Below are 18,010 nucleotides of genomic sequence, written 5' to 3'. Positions count from 1 at the left end.
GAATTCTACCGTCTGCGTATCACGTTCATCAACATCCCAACCATCGTTACAACTTCTTAATAAAATTAACTCTCCTTCTCGTCCCTAGATTACACCCGTACAGCGATCGCCTTCACCATCATTGCCCTGGTCATCACAGTCATAGGACATTGTTTCGCTATCTACGCCCTGAAGCGTCCCAGATACATCATCAAACGTCTAGCTGCTCTTCTACATTTCATGACAGGTGAGATCGCACCTTTTGGTTTTATTGAAACATACTTGCATTTATTATGTATAAGGAGATCTGATAACCGAACGCAATTTTCGGCATCTAAGGACATGTCCCGTTCTACATGTTTGAGCACGTTTAGTGGATAGTGTGTTATATAAGAGCGGTCAAGTGTTTTTTGATTGTTTGTGTTGTTTGTTTGGGGGTTTTGTTTTTTGTTTTTTGTTTTTTTTTTTTTTGTTTTTTTTTTTTTTTTTTTTTTTTTTTTTTTTTTTTTTTTTTTTTTTTTTTTGTTGGGGGGGGGGGGTGTCTGTTTGTTTTCTTGTTTGTTTGTTTTTTTTTTTGTTGGTTTTTTTTTGGGAAGGGGGGTGTTGTTTTTTTATTTGGTTTTTTTTTTTTTTCTTTGGTTTTGGTTTTGGGGGGGGGGGTATTTTTAGCATTATTGCTATGAAGCATATTCTGCGTTGGCTTGAGTATTTCCACAACAATGATCCCAAAACAATTCAGGACCTGTAAATCTGGGCACGTCGATTATAGTCCACTCTAACCTGACTTCATGCCATTTTTACCAAAATAAAAGAGATGCTACTCATAGATCGCTATTATGTCCGAAATGACAACATACACATTCTCTTATGAAAGACAGTCTTTCAGTACAATCGTTTCAACCAAAATAAAATAACTAGTCATTCAGAGCCATGAGCCCCACGGCGCCGGAGTTAATCCTGTTTTCAATAGCATTAAACGGACAATGACAATTGCTCGCTACTCTTTGGATAGAAGGCTAATCTAACAGATCGGCTACTCAATCAAAGCTGGATAGACAAGGAGATCAGAAAAAAATATCGATGTCAGCGGGGATCAATTTCGACTCATTTCTTGTGAACGAGTGCTCTAGCAATCAATTGCAAAGCAGATGCAAGGGAGAAAAATATTCCAAAACAACCAACCTGCCTCAACTTTCAAAGATTGCGTCTCTGTTAGTCTCAATAAAACATACACTTAACCAAAGTTCTTCCATTTCACCATAAATTCTATTTTGACCATCTAAGCCTCCCCGACGTAATACCGTCTTCAGGCCACGGGCTATAAATTACCTCTACCAGCAGGTTTCCAGATTCCTTCCCATATGCCTTCTTGCTTACTTCCCGTTCCAACCGAGATTTTTTTAACTAAGCATATTATGGGATAATCTGGGTTCAATTTATTTTAAAAATATTTTGCACTTCACTACTTTTCTTAATGAACTTTCGTTTTCCATTTCTTTTCATGAAGCCATAAGGTGGCAAGGAATTTTTGGATGCAGTTTTGTTCATTTTTCCCTTTTAAATTGGTGTCAGGTAATCACCTCAATATTTTCCTCGGTATTAGTTGTTTATCAATATCGTTCATGGTAATGAGAAATATTTGGATCCCTAACCTTGAGGCACTCCAAAACTTTCATTAGATGCCATCCTCTTTTCAAGTACCGTTTGAAGGGTGTCTCTTACGAGGAGGGGTTTAGTCTGTTTTAATTACTTCTTTGATACTTTGAAAAGAGGAATCCTGTTTAAAATACTCAAAGAACATAAAAGAGATAAATCTGCTTGTCCCGCGTATTAAAAAGGGAATTAACTGTTTATTTTATAGTAGGCAGTAAAGGGAGATCACCTCGTTTATTTATCTTGCTTGCTATTTCCATTAGAAGGTTCTTGCTAATGGATATACAAGATAAATTACTAAAATGGACTCTTGGGTGCCAATTTTACCGTTTTGGAAGCAGATCAAACTCATGTTTGAAAAAGAAATCCTTTACAGCCATTGGATTCATGAAACAGATGCTTCTGGGCAGCGTGGCTCAGCGGTACGGTCTTTGCTTCGTACCTGAAAGGTACCGAGTTCGATCACCCGCCGCTGCTCTGTGTGTGGCCTTGAGCAAGTCACCTCCCCCTAGCTCAATTTGCGTCGGTGCACTGCGGCTGACGCGTGGGTTATTCCAGTCTTCCCTTGGAATTAACTCTAGAGGCAAATTTCCCCTATGGGATGAATAAAGGGAATTTAATTTTATTTTATTTTTTATTTATCCCAGTTCTTGTAATACTAATCGGATAGTAATAATTAATTGCTAACGACCCTTATGATAGGACGTCAGTCTCTCGCAAAGTACCTCTACTCTTATCTGTCATTACGACGGAACCCAAGACTGATACTTTGCTTGTGTGTCGATGGTCTACCTTGTGTGACTCATCCCCTCAATCTGCTAATATTTCTGGCTGGGTAAGCCATGTACTTAATGTGGTCTAGTGGTATGACACTCGCTTTCGGATCGGAAGGTCCTGGGTTCGAGCCTCGCTCGGTTCATAGTTGAGTCTTTGGAAAAGGCTCTTTACTCACATTCTCTCACCGTACTCAGGTCTAAAATGAGTACCTAGCCGTAAACAACGATGTCTCTGTCAGATAAAAAATGTAATATCGCCTAACAGTCGTCAAGTCCCGTCCTAAATGTTAAATGTTGCTGTTGACCAGGGACCAATTGTAAAGCGCTTTAAGCACGTTTAGTGGATATTGCCCTGTATAAAAGCTCTTTTTTTAAAACGTCTGTCAGACCCTGAACTAAACACGTAGACATCTATTTAAAATGTTGGGCACAAAACTCTTTCAGACATCAATCGATTGAAATGCTTGGTCTTTTGGATCTATCGGAAATTAGATTACGAGTGACTGGCACCCTATCCAAAGGGGAACAAGCAATTCCTACTGTCCATTTAACGCACAGAAACCAGTGAACCTCGTTGCTCCAAAACTATGTACTTAGAACCTTCTTACAAATTTTAGTTTGGCATTCGTACACGGACCCTACACCTGAGGGTTATTTTCGTTTTGTTACGATGTTTACGGTCAGACCAATCTGATGGACCGTCGGACCGTTATAACCGTTAGAAAATCAGGTGATCTTATGAAACGTTGTGGTTTACGAAGTTTGGCATCGTTACCTATGCGGCTTTAATGTTTTGTGAGATAACAGTCGACTACAAACCGGTTGGTATCTGGTTCGTTTTCACTCTTGGAGGAAAGAGTAAAGTTGAGTCCTTGGAAAAGGCTGTTAACTCAAATTCTCTCAGCGCAATCTGTTGTAAAATGAGCACCTGGCCGGTATCAGCTTTGTCTCTGTCGACAATAAAAATTAATAACGCCTTACAGGCGTCATAGCTCGTCATAATTGTTGCTGTTGGCTTGGAACTCATTGTAAAGGGCTTTGATCACTAGCTTTGTTTTTTAATAACATTAATTTTTTTGCATGGGGGAGGGGGCTGGGTCCTTATAGAATGAATGAAGTTGACGACACTCGACTTTTTATTTTTCTTTTCTGTTTCTAGACCGCTTTTGGATAATATATTCTCACTAAAGTCTCTCTAATAGACCTAATTTAACTATAAATGTTAAAGGTTACACAAAGTTTCCTGTGTTTGTAGGATTAATTTGGCGGGCAGAGCAGGTGGGAATTATTCACCTAAAATAAAAATCACCCCTTCCATGAAGGAACGTACATTAGATATTCCTTCAAACAAACGTCTGATGCCCATCGACATCATCTTGACTCACTAAAAAGGTACCAGGATTCTGCGTACTCTGAAAAAAAAAAACCAGAAAAACCCGTATTTAAAATTTGGGCCAGAAAATTAAAATTGACCCTCATCTTGGCAAAAATGCCCAAACCTGGGACTTCCGAAATTGAGCTCGAATCCATTTAAATTTTTATCTCTAATCTCTATCCCCGTGGTGCATCCAGCAGTGATTGGGTAAGTGGGTCTGTTACATCCGAGGGGAGAGTACTTTGGTATAACTAGTATCCCATTCATTATGTAGAGGTTATTGCCGATCTGACGCTACAGAAACTTGGTTAAACCGGAACTATGGACTTAAACATGTTGTAGTTTACTCATTTTCTCTTTCTCTTCTTCTCTGTCTCTCTCTCTCTCTCTCTCTCTCTCTCTCTCTCTCTCTCTCTCTCTCTCCCTCTCTCTCTCTCTCACACACACACTCTCACACATACACACACACACACACAAACACACAATGAAGAGTTTACCAAATATAAACACGTTGAGTGCCAGACTAACATGGGAATCAAGCAAAGACTAGAATTCTTTCCGTTTCCATCAAAAAATGTTTTGACCTAGGACTAATGACAAATTACAACTCATATAGCAGACATTGTAGACATATCCTAAATCCCTAATGGAACATAACGGCTCCATCGATCTGTACTTAAATGTCCGCACAAAGACGGAACGCCTTATCTTTTGGCCAAAAAAAAAAAGACTAATCGATAGATGCGGCGTTATATAGACTTGTGGTATGGCAGTCTCTTTCGGACCGATAGGTCCCTGGTTCGAGCCACGCTTGGGGGGGGGGGGGGGGCAAGACTCTAATTCTACTCCGGTGACCATAGTGGTAATCTAAAGAAGGAGCGACTTTTATGCAGTATCCATTTATTATTATGCGATCTCGCTACAGAAACTTGGTTTTAAACCGACTTGGACTTAAACATGTTTAGTTTACTCATTTCTCTTTCTCTTCTTCTCTTCTCTCTCTCTCTCTCTCTCTCTCTCTCCCTCTCTCTCTCTCTCTCACACACACACTCTCACACATACACACACACACACACAAACACACAATGAAGAGTTTACCAAATATAAACACGTTGAGTGCCAGACTAACATGGGAATCAAGCAAAGACTAGAATCTTTCCGTTTCCATCAAAAAATGTTTTGACCTAGGACTAATGACAAATTACAACTCATATAGCAGACATTGTAGACATATCCTAAATCCCTAATGGAACATAACGGCTCCATCGATCTGTACTTAAATGTCCGCACAAAGACGGAACGCCTTATCTTTTGGCCAAAAAAAAAAAGACTAATCGATAGATGCGGCGTTATATAGACTTGTGGTATGGCAGTCTCTTTCGGACCGATAGGTCCCTGGTTCGAGCCACGCTTGGGGGGGGGGCAAGACTCTTTACTCACGTACCTAGCCGGTAACTAAAGTAACAGCGCCTTTTAGGCGTCCTTTAATTATTACTCTGTCCTGCAGTTTTCTAAATCCTGTATAAGGATTTTAGTTTTCTCTCTCTCTCTCTCTCTCTCTCTCTCTCTCTCTCTCTCTCTCTCTCTCTCTCTCTCGCGCGCTCTTAGATTGACATGATGCCACATAAGTTATCCACATTCTGCCACAATAAAACGCAAAAGCTTCAACCAAGTAGAATAATTTTGATCATAAATTAAATTTCCAACATTAAAATAGCTATGGATCGCATTTAACAAGTCATGGAAAAATGGCCAATTCGTTACAATGTAACCAACAATATCAGTCTGGTTTCTTTTATACATCACAAAAGTTTAAAGAAAATTTCTTTGGTATAACTATAAAGTATTGACACTATTTTGTAGAGCTCATTTTATTGAACAATATTAGTCTATACACGTTCTTGCTGCTATTCTGTTGAGTAAGAAAATGCATTTTTGTGTTGGGAGGGGGGGGGGGGGGGGGTGGATTTTCGGGGGAAAATACTGAAATATGGATGGTAAGTAGAGAGCGTTAAATCTCGTCATGAAAGGATTAATAAATACCAGCCATATTTGCATTGACCAAAACACCCAGTTGGTTATTTGGCTTGGGAGTTGGGAGTCCAAACCAGATTGCCTGCTATGTGTCTTTTGATCTCCGGTGATCAAAGGCATCGGACTACAAATCAGATTTATTAACCAGTTAACTGCCGTACTTTGGAGAGAAAAAAAACTCGTATTTAAACATTTGGCCAGAAAACTCGCACTTCAACTATCGATCGATTTAAATGACCCTGGTCTTGGCAAAAACTGTCAACACCGGACCTCGCGAGATTCCATGTTTGAGAGGTTGTGCCAGGATGAGAGGGTTCTTTAAATCGATCAATATTTACTGGCCAAATTTTTAAATACGAGTTTTTTTCCCCAGAGAACGGCAGTTCACTGATTAATTTATAGCCCCCTCAATCATATTGGGACAGGTGAACCGAATTATGGAGATGTATGTTTATAACATGCCAATTTATGTGGATTAATTTGGTTGGTGTCGTGGTGAGACCTGGGAATGTCAGAAAGGTCCCATGACAAATCGAATTACTTTGATTAACCTAATTTATTGCCTTTAGTTAGCGTTTATAGAAGGAAGAAAATGACGTCACTCAGCTCTTTGTTGTGGTTTTTAGACAGTCATTTTGGTGATTTCTTCTCACTAAATTATATCAACCAGACTATAAACGTTCAAGGTTACACACAATTTAGTGTGTTGGGACGTTATATCTGGTGGCGAATGTTGTGAGTATATTACCTTAAGGCATAGCATCAATATCTATCTTTATGGCTTCGATATTCTCCTTATCCTTGCATGATAGAGGGCAAACCGTTCTCAACTCAAACTGGCGATTTTGGAAATTTTTTTAGATCTTGGAGCGTTGATGTGTTCGTCTCAAGTCATGAATAAGTCAGATGAGAAGACTGAATTGTTATATTTGAAAATCGTTCATCTCCAATAAGTAAATTCTCTATTTTAAATGCAAAATTAGAATAATCCAGGCATTTGCCACAGTGAACTGCCGCAAATGAAACATTGTGAAGCGCTTTGAGCATGGTTAATTCATATAAATGCTCTTTATAAATGAACATATTATTTGTTTTAAGTGGAATATTTGGAGGTAACTAGCTCAGGGCTGCACTTCGCGTGGAGAATTGTAGTCGGTATATCCCTGACAAAGTTTGTTTTGTTTTGTATTTGTTTTTGTTTTTTACATTCAACCACTTAACATTCTAATATAACAAATTATATTATCTCTATAGTTGAGGGTCCCGATAGTTCAGTTGATCTGTTAGATCTGGCGGAAAGTACTTTGCGATAGACGAGCGTCCTATCCAAAAGAAAGCAAGCAATTGCTATTGTCCGTTTCACGCTATAGAAACCGGGATAAACTCCGGCTTTATGGGCCTAATAGCTATGAAGGATTACTTTATTATCTCTATAATTCTATACGACTTCTTATGTGAGACAGGAAAGCAAATTTCTAGCTGTATTATACATCAGATCATGTGTCATTAACTAAAGTCTTGCCCGCGTGATTGATTCAATTGAAGACGGTGTCAGAACATAAACAACGAACAAGGAATGCCAAAGATCGGGGAGAGGGAATACTCGTTGACCATGATAAGGTACCTTAGTAAGATATGTGGAATGGTGTGGTCAGAGGGTCATTCTCGATTACAGGTGATAAATATTTACAAACAGAATTGGACAGATGGATAGTAGCCAGATTTGTATTTTTCTTAATCGCAGATTCTGTTCTGCCTTTATATCACGTCATACTTGTCTGTCTCTTCATTCTCTTCTGCCCCCCCCCCCCCCCTCTTTGTCTTCCTCCTCTTGTCTACCCTCCTCCTCCACATTCTATCTTCTTTTTCTTCTTTTTCTTCTTCTTCTTCTTCTTCTTCTTCTTCTTCTTCTTCTTCTTCTTCTTCTTCTTCTTCTTCTTCTTCTTCTTCTTCTTCTTCTTCTTCTTCTTCTTCTTCTTCTTCTTCTTCTTCTTCTTCTTCTTCTTCTTCTTCTTCTTCTACGTCTACCACTACTACTACTACTACTACTACTACTACTACTACTACTACTACTACTACTATTACTACTACTACTACTACTACTACTACTACTACTACTACTACTACTACTACTAGTACTGATACTACTACTACTTCTACGACTACTACTTCTTCTTCTTCTTCTTCTTCTTCTTCTTCTTCTTCTTTCATCATCATCATCATCATCATCATAATTATTATTATTATTATTATTATTATTATTATTATTATTATTATAATCATCATCATCATCATCATCATTTACATCATCATCTACAGGAAAATCGTCACATTCGTTACGATTCAATGCACAATTGTGTGCGTCCCTGACATAATCAGTCGCATGGTAACATTTTTGTTTGCATTTTTTTAACGCCCAATGTCTCCTGAGCATTTTAATTTTTTAATGAAGCAAATTGGGTGATTTTTCATGAAATTATGGTCATATGCATGGGCTAGGGTGGGAAACCCTAATTTTGAGAAAATCGCTTCCAAAGTTGACAAGAGTTAATATTAAGTAATATAATTGCCTTCATAAAAAAAAATTCTAATAAGATATTTCAGAGTAGAATTCAATTAAAATATTTCATCAATATGTAGGAAAATGTTTGATTGAATGATTTTTTATTAAAACTCATTTTCCATAAAAATTGACCTCTTGACTAAAATTGTCAATATCTCCATTTGAATCTTTTCACCATGCGACTGATTATCTCAAGGAAGCCCACGATTTTCTTATTCAGATTTGTTTTGGACATTTGAAGAAAAACTTGTGTTTTACCCATAAGAACTTAATACTTTTGTTAAGTTTGTTTTGTTGCATAAAAGTATGTACGTTTGTTCTTATTGCTTCTGAGTTTGAATGCAATGAAATCAATTTTAGGTAAATATAACGTTTTGGGAATAATGCTGAGAATTGTCGGTAAGGAGAAAGTTAAATAACAAATAATAGAAAAACTATGAAAGAAGAAAAGGAAGAAGAACAAGAGTAGAAAAAAGAAAAGTAAGAGAGAGAAGAAGTAGAGAAGAAAAGATAAAATAAAGAAAAGAGAAAGAAGAGAAGAAGAAGAAGAAAAGAAGAAGAAGAAGAAGAGAGAAGAAGAAGAGAGAAGAAGAAGAAGAGAAGAAGAAGAAGAAGAAGAAGAAGAGAGAAGAAGAAGAAGAAGAGAAGAGAAGAAGAAGAAGAAGAAGAGAGAGAAAGAGAGAAGAGAAGAAGAAGAAGAAGAGAAGAGAAGAAGAAGAAAGAAGAAGAGAAGAAGAAGAAGAGAAGAGAAGAAGAAGAAGAAAGAAGAAGAAGAAGAAGAAGAAGAGAAGAAGAAGAGAGAGAAGAAGAAGGAAAGAGAAGAGAGAAGAAGAGAAGAAAGAAGGAAGGGAAAGAAAGAAGAAGAGAGAAGAAGAGAAGAAGAAGAAGAAAAGAGAAGAAGAGAAGAAGAGAGAAGAAGAAGAAGAAGAAGAAGAAGAAGAAGAAGAAGAAGAAGAAGAAGAAGAAGAGAAGAAGAAGAAGAAGAGAAGAGAAGAGAAGAAGAGAAGAAGAAGAAGAAGAAGAAGAAGAAGAAGAAGAGAAGAAGAAGAAGAAGAAGAGAAGAAGAAGAAGAAGGAAGAAGAAAGAAGAAGAAGAAGAAGAGAAGAAGAAGAAGAAGAAGAAGAAGAAGAAGAAGAAGAAGAAGAAGAAAGAAGAAGAAGAAAGAAGAAGAAGAAGAAGAAGAAGAAGAAGAAGAAGAAGAAGAAGAAGAAGAAGAAGAAGAAGAAGAAGAAGAAGAAGAGAAGAGAAGAAGAAGAAGAGAAGAAGAAGAAGAAGAAAGAAGAAGAAGAAGAAGAAGAAGAAGAAGAAGAAGAAGAGAAGAAGAAGAAGAGAAGAAGAAAGAAGAAGAAGAAGAAGAAGAAGAAAGAAGAGAGAGAAGAAGAAGAAGAAGAAGAAGAAGAAGAAGAGAAGAAGAAGAAGAAGAAGAAGAAGAAGAAGAAGAAGAAGAAGAAGAAGAAGAAGAAGAAGAAGAAGAAGAAGAAGAAGAAGAAGAAGAGAAGAAAGAAAGAAGAGAAGAAGAAGAAGAAGAGAAGAAGAAGAAGAGAAGAAGAAGAAGAGAAGAAGAAGAAGAAGAAGAAGAAGAAGAAGAAGAGAAGAAGAAGAAGAAGAAGAGAAGAAGAAGAAGAAGAAGAAGAAGAAGAAGAGAAGAAGAAGAAGAAGAGAAAAAGAAGAAGAAGAAGAAGAAGAAGAAGAAGAAGAAGAAGAAGAAGAAGAAGAAGAAGAAGAAGAAGAAGAAAGAAGAAGAAGAAGAAGAAGAAGAAAGAAGAAAGAAAGAAGAAGAAGAAGAAGAAGAAGAAGAAGAAGAAGAAGAAGAAGAAGAAGAAGAAGAAGAAGAAGAAGAAGAAGAAGAAGAAGAGAAGAAGAAGAAGAAGAAGAAGAAAGAAGAAGAAGAAGAAGAAGAAGAAGAAGAAGAAGAAGAAGAGAAGAAGAAAAGAAGAAGAAGAAGAAGAAGAAGAAGAAAGAAGAAGAAAGAAGAAGAAGAAGAAGAAGAAGAGAAGAAGAAGAAGAAAGAAAGAAGAAGAAGAAGAAGAGAAGAAGAAGAAGAAGAGAAGAAAAAGAAGAAGAAGAAGAAGAAGAAGAAGAAGAAGAAGAAGAGAAGAAGAGAAGAGAAGAAGAAGAAGAAGAAGAAGAAGAAGAAGAAGAAGAAGAAGAAGAAGAAGAAGAAGAAGAAGAAGAAAAAGAGGAAGAAGAAGACGGACAGACATACCAACAGACAGACAGACTTTGCATTAACAGTAACCCATCCCTTCGGGTTACATTTTCATTATTTTACGCAAATTTAAAGCGTCAAAACATTACAAGAATTTGAATATGACATACTTGAGGTTCTCACTTCTCTTCGGGCATGGTGCATTATCATTAGCATTAGCCTATCAGGAACTGTAGGGGTCGTATAATATAGATAGAACGAAGTTGACGTCACTCCGGTCTTTGTTATTGCTTTTTGCCATCCGCGTTTATGAGTAATTCTCACTAAACTGTATTAACCAGATTATAAACGTTCAAGGTTACATAATATAGTTTTGTGGGTTGGTCCGTTATATTTCCGGATGATAATGTTGTGAGTTTATTAGCCAGGCGCACAGCATCTAAATAGCTGTATTATTGATTGGTTATCGACCTTTCAAGATAATAACACTTCTTTGAAAGTCATATCAAATCTTAACAGTACTGTTTGAGTGTCGGACTACCTCACGTTTTGCCTTGGGCCTGATTCGCAAACTTATTTTCCATATCATGGAATACGTCAAACCATTTCACAAACAACAATTCATTTATATCAAATATCAGAAACGAGCGTTCGATTTATTGAACAAGTAACGAGATTATCTGACTGTTGTTATGAAACACCAGATCGATATGTGATCCACCGGAGATATCGAAATTGACAAATTAGGGAGCAGGCACTGGTGTGAGATAAACATTAGATATCTGGTAAAAGAAAAATATGAGACTTGAGTTAGGCCCAAGTTTGTTTTATTTATTGTTCATTTTAGTAGAATGAATACAATTTATTGAACTATCAAAAGCTAAACTTTTACATTTGTAGTTATTTATTTTAACTTATACATCCCTTTTTTTTACATCTGGTTCACCCCTACATTATACCATTTAGAAGCGATGGGTCTCATATTCACTTTTGGCGTCGAATTCTTCACGATACAACACCACTTTGACTCGGAGGGTCATCATATTCATAAATACTTTTATAGGCTTAAAGTTATTAAGCTGGTTTTTGGAGTCTTGACATTCAATGATAAAGCACTCAATTCACAAAAAAGGCATCGGTTTCGGGCTACGTCGAGTATTGTTTGGGATTTTCAAGCCAATTGCTCAATCCAGCATTAATGATTGTCTAGCTGGGTCTCTTAGATCTGGCGTCTAGTACACTCTGATGTTGATTATACTATTTTCATGTGTGTCAGAGCTGAACCTTCTTATTGCTCATTTTATCATCATTATATTCTTCATCACCGTTTCCTTTTATTCCCCTGATTTTTTTTCTGTTTTGTTCCAATTCTTCTTCTTCTTCTTCTTCTTCTTCTTCTTCTTCTTCTTCTTCTTCTTCTTCTCTCTTCTTCTTCTTCTTCTTCTTCTTCTTCTTCTTCTTCTTCTTCTTCTTCTTCTTCTTCTTCTTCTTTCTTTCTTCTTCTTTCTTTCTTCTTTTCTTCTTTTCTCTCTTCTTCTTCTTCTTCTTCTTTCTTCTTCTTTCTTCTTCTTCTTCTTCTTCTTCTTTCTTCTTCTTCTTCTTCTTTCTTCTTCTTCTTCTTCTCTTCTTCTTTTTTCTTCTTCTTCTCTTCTTTCTTTTCTTCTTTCTTTCTTCTCTTCTTCTTCTTCTTTTCTTCTTCTTCTTCTTCTTCTTCTTTCTTTCCTTCTTCTTCTTCTTCTTCTTCTTCTTCTTTTCTTTTCTTCTTCTTCTTCTTCTTCTTCTTCTCTTCTTCTTCTTCTTCTTCTTCTTCTTCTCTTCTTCTTCTTCTTTCTTCTTCTTCTTCTTCTTCTTCTTCTTCTTCTTCTTCTTCCTTTCCTTCTTCCTTTCTTCTTCTTCTTCTCTTCTTCTTCTTCTTCTTCTTCTTCTTCTTCTTCTTCTTCTTCTTCTTCTTCTTCTTTCTTCTTCTTCTTCTTCTTCTTTCTTCTCTTCTTCTTCTTCTTCTTCTTTCTTCTTCTTCTTCTTCTTCTTCTTCTTCTTCTTCTTCTTCTTCTTCTTCTTCTTCTTCTTCTTCTTCTTCTTCTTCTTCTCTTCTTCTTCTTCTTCTTCTTCTTCTTCTTCTTCTTTCTTCTTCTTCTTCTTCTTCTTCTTCTTCTTCTTCTTCTTCTTCTTCTTCTTCTTCTTCTTCTTCTTCTTCTTCTTCTTCTTCTTCTTCTTCTTCTTCTTCTTCTTCTTCTTCTTCTTCTTCTTCTTCTTCTTCTTCTTCTTCTTCTTCTTCTTCTTCTTCTTCTTCTTCTTCTTCTTCTTCTTCTTCTTCTTCTTCTTCTTCTTCTTTCTTCTTTCTTCTCTTCTTCTTCTCCTTCCTTCCTCTCCTCTCTCCCCCCCCCCCCCCCCCTCCTCCTCATCCTCCTCCTCCTCCTCCCCCCTCCTTCTCTTCGTCCTCCTCGTCCTCCTCCTCCTCGTCCTCGTCCTCCTCCTCCTCCTCCTCCTCCTCCTCCTCCTCCTCCTCGTCCTCCTCCTCCTCCTCCTCCATTGTCGACTTCATTTTTCTCATAAATCTCCCCATGCCTCCTTTACCTCTCCCTCCTCCTCCTTATCCTTCAGTTGATCCAACCTCTTCAGACGACAGAATGTAATATCTAATATTGGTTTTAACGAAATATTGACGGGCGTCTGACGGTTGTTTTGCCTGATTGTTCCTTTGCCTGTTTGTTGTTTTAAACGATATTTTCCACTTTCTTGAAATCTCTTACAAACCAAATTGCTTTGTGTAGGATGCCAGACAGTCTGTGTCTTTTTCTCTGTATTATTTCTGGTTACTCTAGTTGTTGTCTAGTTTGTATCGCTTTGTATATCTTTCTTGACTTCTAACCTCTACATGTCAATCCGCTTCAACAGTCGCAACGTCACTTCCCTCGTAATGACGCATGGTAACTTAGTAACTGGCTCTAAACTATCGGAACAATGGCGGACGCCCTTATGAAAATTTACTCCGCCGAGCAAAAAAGCGTATCCAGAGGGAAAAAACGTTATAAATCTGATCATGTTTTGACTTTTACACATTCAGATCACAAGACATATGAAAAGTTCTAGCCAGCATGATGGCCGCCGTTGCTGGGCGACGTGACATCAGACTATTGAATCCAATTTGAGCATGATCACTGACAAGACGCATGAAAAGGAATGCAAAACTCTTTTTCTTTGATGCTTGTGGCAATTTAGGGTGCAGGCACTGGTGTAAAGATCTGAAAAGGTGTGGATAAAACAGAACCAGAAAAAAAAGCAGAAAGAAAATACAAGGAAATACATTCCAAAAAAATTGGCCTGCTCAACTGAGGGTGGCTCTTTAAATCTCCCGCCCCCGGAAGTCTGAGGTGTTTTTCTTTTTCTCTTGTACTTTTCTGTCTGCATTGTCTGTCACTGTTCCGTGTATACACACCTTTTTTCACATTTTTATGCCGGAATGTTAACGAGTTTTAGAGACCTGTCTCCATTACAGATACAATCGGTAATATTTTGGGGAACAGATCTGGTAAAAGTTGGATCTATTTTCCTCATAATTCGGATTTTAAGACAATTTTGGATAAAAGGTGATAATGAAAATTGTATTTTTGCTCAAAACTGTGTTCAATTTGAACAACATTGCATCCCCGACATTTTAAAGTGATAATTAGTATAAATAAGAAAAGGAATTATGGCAGGTAGGGTGTTAATGTCCTCCTAACATAGTTAAGAAGTTCACTCTATCCTTACCGACGGCTTTCCTGTTTTTCGCGAAAAATGTAACACCCATCAAATGTTTAAAAATATTTTTAAAACTCTAGCTCAAAAGAAATAAGTACATCCTATTCATAATTCTGTTCATCAAAATAAGCTCTATAATAAACAGCATTAAATTCTTATAACGAAAATATTCAAATTTTGTGAAGACAAAAGAAATCTGAATGAGAAAATTGTTTGCTGAATGGTAACAAATTAATGAGACGATTTCCTTTAGATAGTTTGCGCTTGGCTAACAAGCTCACAACATTGCCATCCGGAAGTATAACGGACCAAGACACAAAAATATGCGTAACCTTGAACGTATATAGTCTGGTTAATACAGTTTAATGAGAATTACCCATAAACGCGGATGGCAAAAAACAATAACAAAGACCTGAGTGACGTCAACACATACTGTCTATAGTTTGTAACGAGAGAGCTTTAATGAAACGTCGTTTGTTTTTGGTTTCCGTCCCTTTATTTTCTCGCTCAATTAAATTTGTCGTTATGATTGAACTCATTAAAAAACGATGAAAACTGTCCTAAGATAGACCGTCACAGAATCTATTTTATTATCTACTTCGTATAGCGCATGTACGAATTTGACGCTAAAATTCTGATTTTTATGTGACACGTTGATCGGGTATTGGAAATAAATGTACAATCATTCCATGTGTTTGAAGTTATTTAATAAGATTTTTAACACCGAAGAACTCACAATATTGCGAGTTGAGCGCATCCCCTACATGATTATAATTGCTAGTAAATTACATCAAAAACATGAAATATCTTTATGACAATTCTTAATATCATGAGATTAAAAAAAATATTTCATGAATCTCTACCTCTGTAATGAACTCTGAATCAGTAATACGAGAAAGCCTCTCTTATGAAATATGAAGCAAATGACACAGCATATCAAGAATTCCCTGTTATAACTTTTTTTAAACGTATTGTCTGCTCTGAAGTAATAATGCCAGGTTTTGATAATGACATTTCTAATAAATGTTATTTACAGAAAAGAAATCAATTTTCATTTTAATTTATCACGTTTCTAATCAGCATTTGTATCTATTTTTTTTCTCCAGCTGCCTGCCTGTTAGTGCTAAACGAGGTCTTCTCAAAGACAGTTCAGCATGAACGAGAGCACATGCCAGGCCGAATCCCTAAAAGTGCGGACACTCACTACGGATACAGTTTCGTCTTGTCCTGGTTGGTCTTCGTCTTCTTCGTGCTGGCTGGTTTGGTGTTCCTGTGTTCATCGCATAAGAGAAAGGCGGAATATGCTGATGGCAGTGACGCTCTGGAGGATGAGCCCATGGAGATTTTTAGACGATGATAGGATAGAAAGACGTGTTTGGATGGAATGAATGAATGGATGGCTGGATGGATGGATGTATGTATGGTTGGAGGAATGAATGAATGGATGGATGGATGGATTGATGGATGAATGAATGAATGGATGGATGGATTGATGGAGGAATGAATGGTTGGATGGATGGACCGATGGACCCAAGAATGGGTGAATGTGGTGGAGATGTATGTATACAATTTTAGATTGACGGATGGGTGTGTAGATAAATGAAAGGTTGCTAAACCGCAAAAGGCGGAAATCACTGAAATCCATTACTTCCTTGAAGGGAATTCAATGGAATTTATAACTCATCGTCTCAGTTCGGTATTATGTCGAGTTGATCAGATGTTGATACGTGTCTTAAAATAATAAAAACAATCTTAACTATCACATGAACTTTTCTGCAAGACAAGAAACTAAAGTCAATTTAGCAATAAACCAGATAAACTTATCTCTTTTCTTATGGGGTCTATTTTTCTTTCATCGTATAAATCAACCCGACACAATGCCTTTTTGGCTCACAATTATTTTGGGGAGGATAGAAATTATGAAAGGATAGACAATCACGTGACTGGATGGATGATATGAATATAACCTGGGTGTTATTGTGGACGTATTGTTGAATTTGAAAAATACCGCAGAAATATTTTCTGTACACGCCTGCCGAGCCGGATTAATTGGCCTTCAATATGTAGCAGTTCAAACCCCAAAGCTACAATATGTTTGACACTCACAAGCTGAAAAGCCAACTGATTCAGCTGATGCTTTTGTTCAAGGCAAATCCACATTCAGATTTTCCTATTTTTTCAACACATATTTGACAGAGAATTTTCTCATCCTGTGAATAATTATGACCATATGTGGTAGGAATGCGAATTCACCCTGTTAGGACGCAAACTCCCGGCAAAACGGTGTCGAAACATTGTGACGAATGCTTACAAACACTAGGGTCAACTGATTCGGCTGTTTGGTGTGTGCTCAAAGTGTTTCTCGTGTTGGAATAATTAAGAGTCTTGAAAATAAGCATTAGATGATTTAAATAGCTGGTCTATTGTTTAACTTATTATTTAATTATGGTTCAATATTCTTGTCATTATTGGCTACATTATTTTACATGTCGAAAAATTAGAGTGTTATGACTTTATCACAATACATAAATGTGATCATAGCCATTGTCAATCATTGTGATATGATAAATTCGTGAGATTTTCTTTTTCGTCGACGACCTCTTTGATTTTTTGGTTGCAATTGACGAAATCATAGCCATCTTAAGAACTTCATGTGTCCCGAAACAGTCAGCCCCACAGATCCTGAACACCACTTAGAATTTGACACGGGCGATTGAAAAAATGCATTGTATTTCCAGGTGTCGCAATGGAACTTCTTCATCAGTGTGTCAATTTATTGTGATAAATACTCACAAATGGTGGGACTTATTGGCATGACATTCAGATAGCTATCAACCAAACCACAGTCAATTTAAGTATTTGTCTATTACCCGAAATAATCAGCTCTACAGTTAGTGAGCATTTTCCCCAATATTTTGACTGGGTGCTGATTGTTTGGGGTGACAGGCAAGAAATTGAGATGGCTATGAACGAAACAGTCAATGTAGCAACAACAAAAAATATTTATAACGGACATTTCTGAAAGCTTAATATCTACACTTGGTTATAAGACAAATTGTGTTTTCAGATTTTAAAATGCTGTTAGTATTTCATAATCATTAGTAATCATATTAAGGTCATTTCATTAAACTGTTGTATTATATCTTCCTATATTATTTTTCTTGACATAACTTTGTTGAAAAGGGTAAAGGTTTCGAAATCAAATAATTCAATAATATTTATTCATCGCTTTTTTTATTCATTTGTTTGTATGTTTGTTGTGTTTATTTTTCTTTTGTATTTTTCTTTGTTTTGCTATTTCACTTTTTAAACACGGTTTTTATACAAAGAATAATATGGAATCATACAGTTGATCACATCTGATGTTTAGGTGAGTTTAAATGGTTTTACTAATACGTTCAAGTATTTTTCAATTGCGAACTATTATATACCTGTTAAATCTAATAACTATTCTGTTATGACATTGGTTGTGAGGTAATTATTGTTTTGTGAGTGGTAAGATTATAACAAGGATTACGTCGTTGGAGCATGTGGACGGCTGAGTGTACGAATATCTGTTTATGAGAGAAGGAGACAGAGAGAAAGAGAGAAAGATGTAGTGGAAGTGAGAGAGTGGTGAGAGGTATAGGATGGGAGAGTAAGCGAGAACTTGGAGGAGGAGCGAGAGAGAGAGAGAGAGAGAGAGAGAGAGAGAGTTGGGGGGGGGGGGGAGATGAGCTAGTGTTTGTCAAACTAAGTAT

General features: G+C 36.9%; 1 protein-coding gene across 1 annotated transcript in view; it reads left to right on the top strand.

The window, feature by feature from the left end:
- The window catches only part of LOC144972962 (uncharacterized), a 120,710-nt gene that overhangs the window by 102,595 nt on the left and 105 nt on the right, over positions 1–18,010 (top strand). Inside the window, exons 5-6 of the mRNA XM_078914815.1 lie at positions 89–226; positions 15,377–18,010. The exon at positions 15,377–18,010 is cut by the window's right edge and continues 105 nt beyond it. Of these exons, the coding sequence (XP_078770941.1) occupies positions 89–226; positions 15,377–15,627 (389 nt within the window). The 3' untranslated portion in view covers positions 15,628–18,010. The remainder of the gene's footprint in view (positions 1–88; positions 227–15,376) is intronic.

The sequence above is a fragment of the Berghia stephanieae genome, chromosome 5 (genome assembly GCF_034508935.2).
Source record: "Berghia stephanieae isolate SIO BIC M18660-M18661 chromosome 5, UCSD_Bste_1.3, whole genome shotgun sequence".
Taxonomy (NCBI): domain Eukaryota; kingdom Metazoa; phylum Mollusca; class Gastropoda; order Nudibranchia; family Aeolidiidae; genus Berghia; species Berghia stephanieae.
This window is presented reverse-complemented; position numbering and strand designations above follow the sequence as displayed.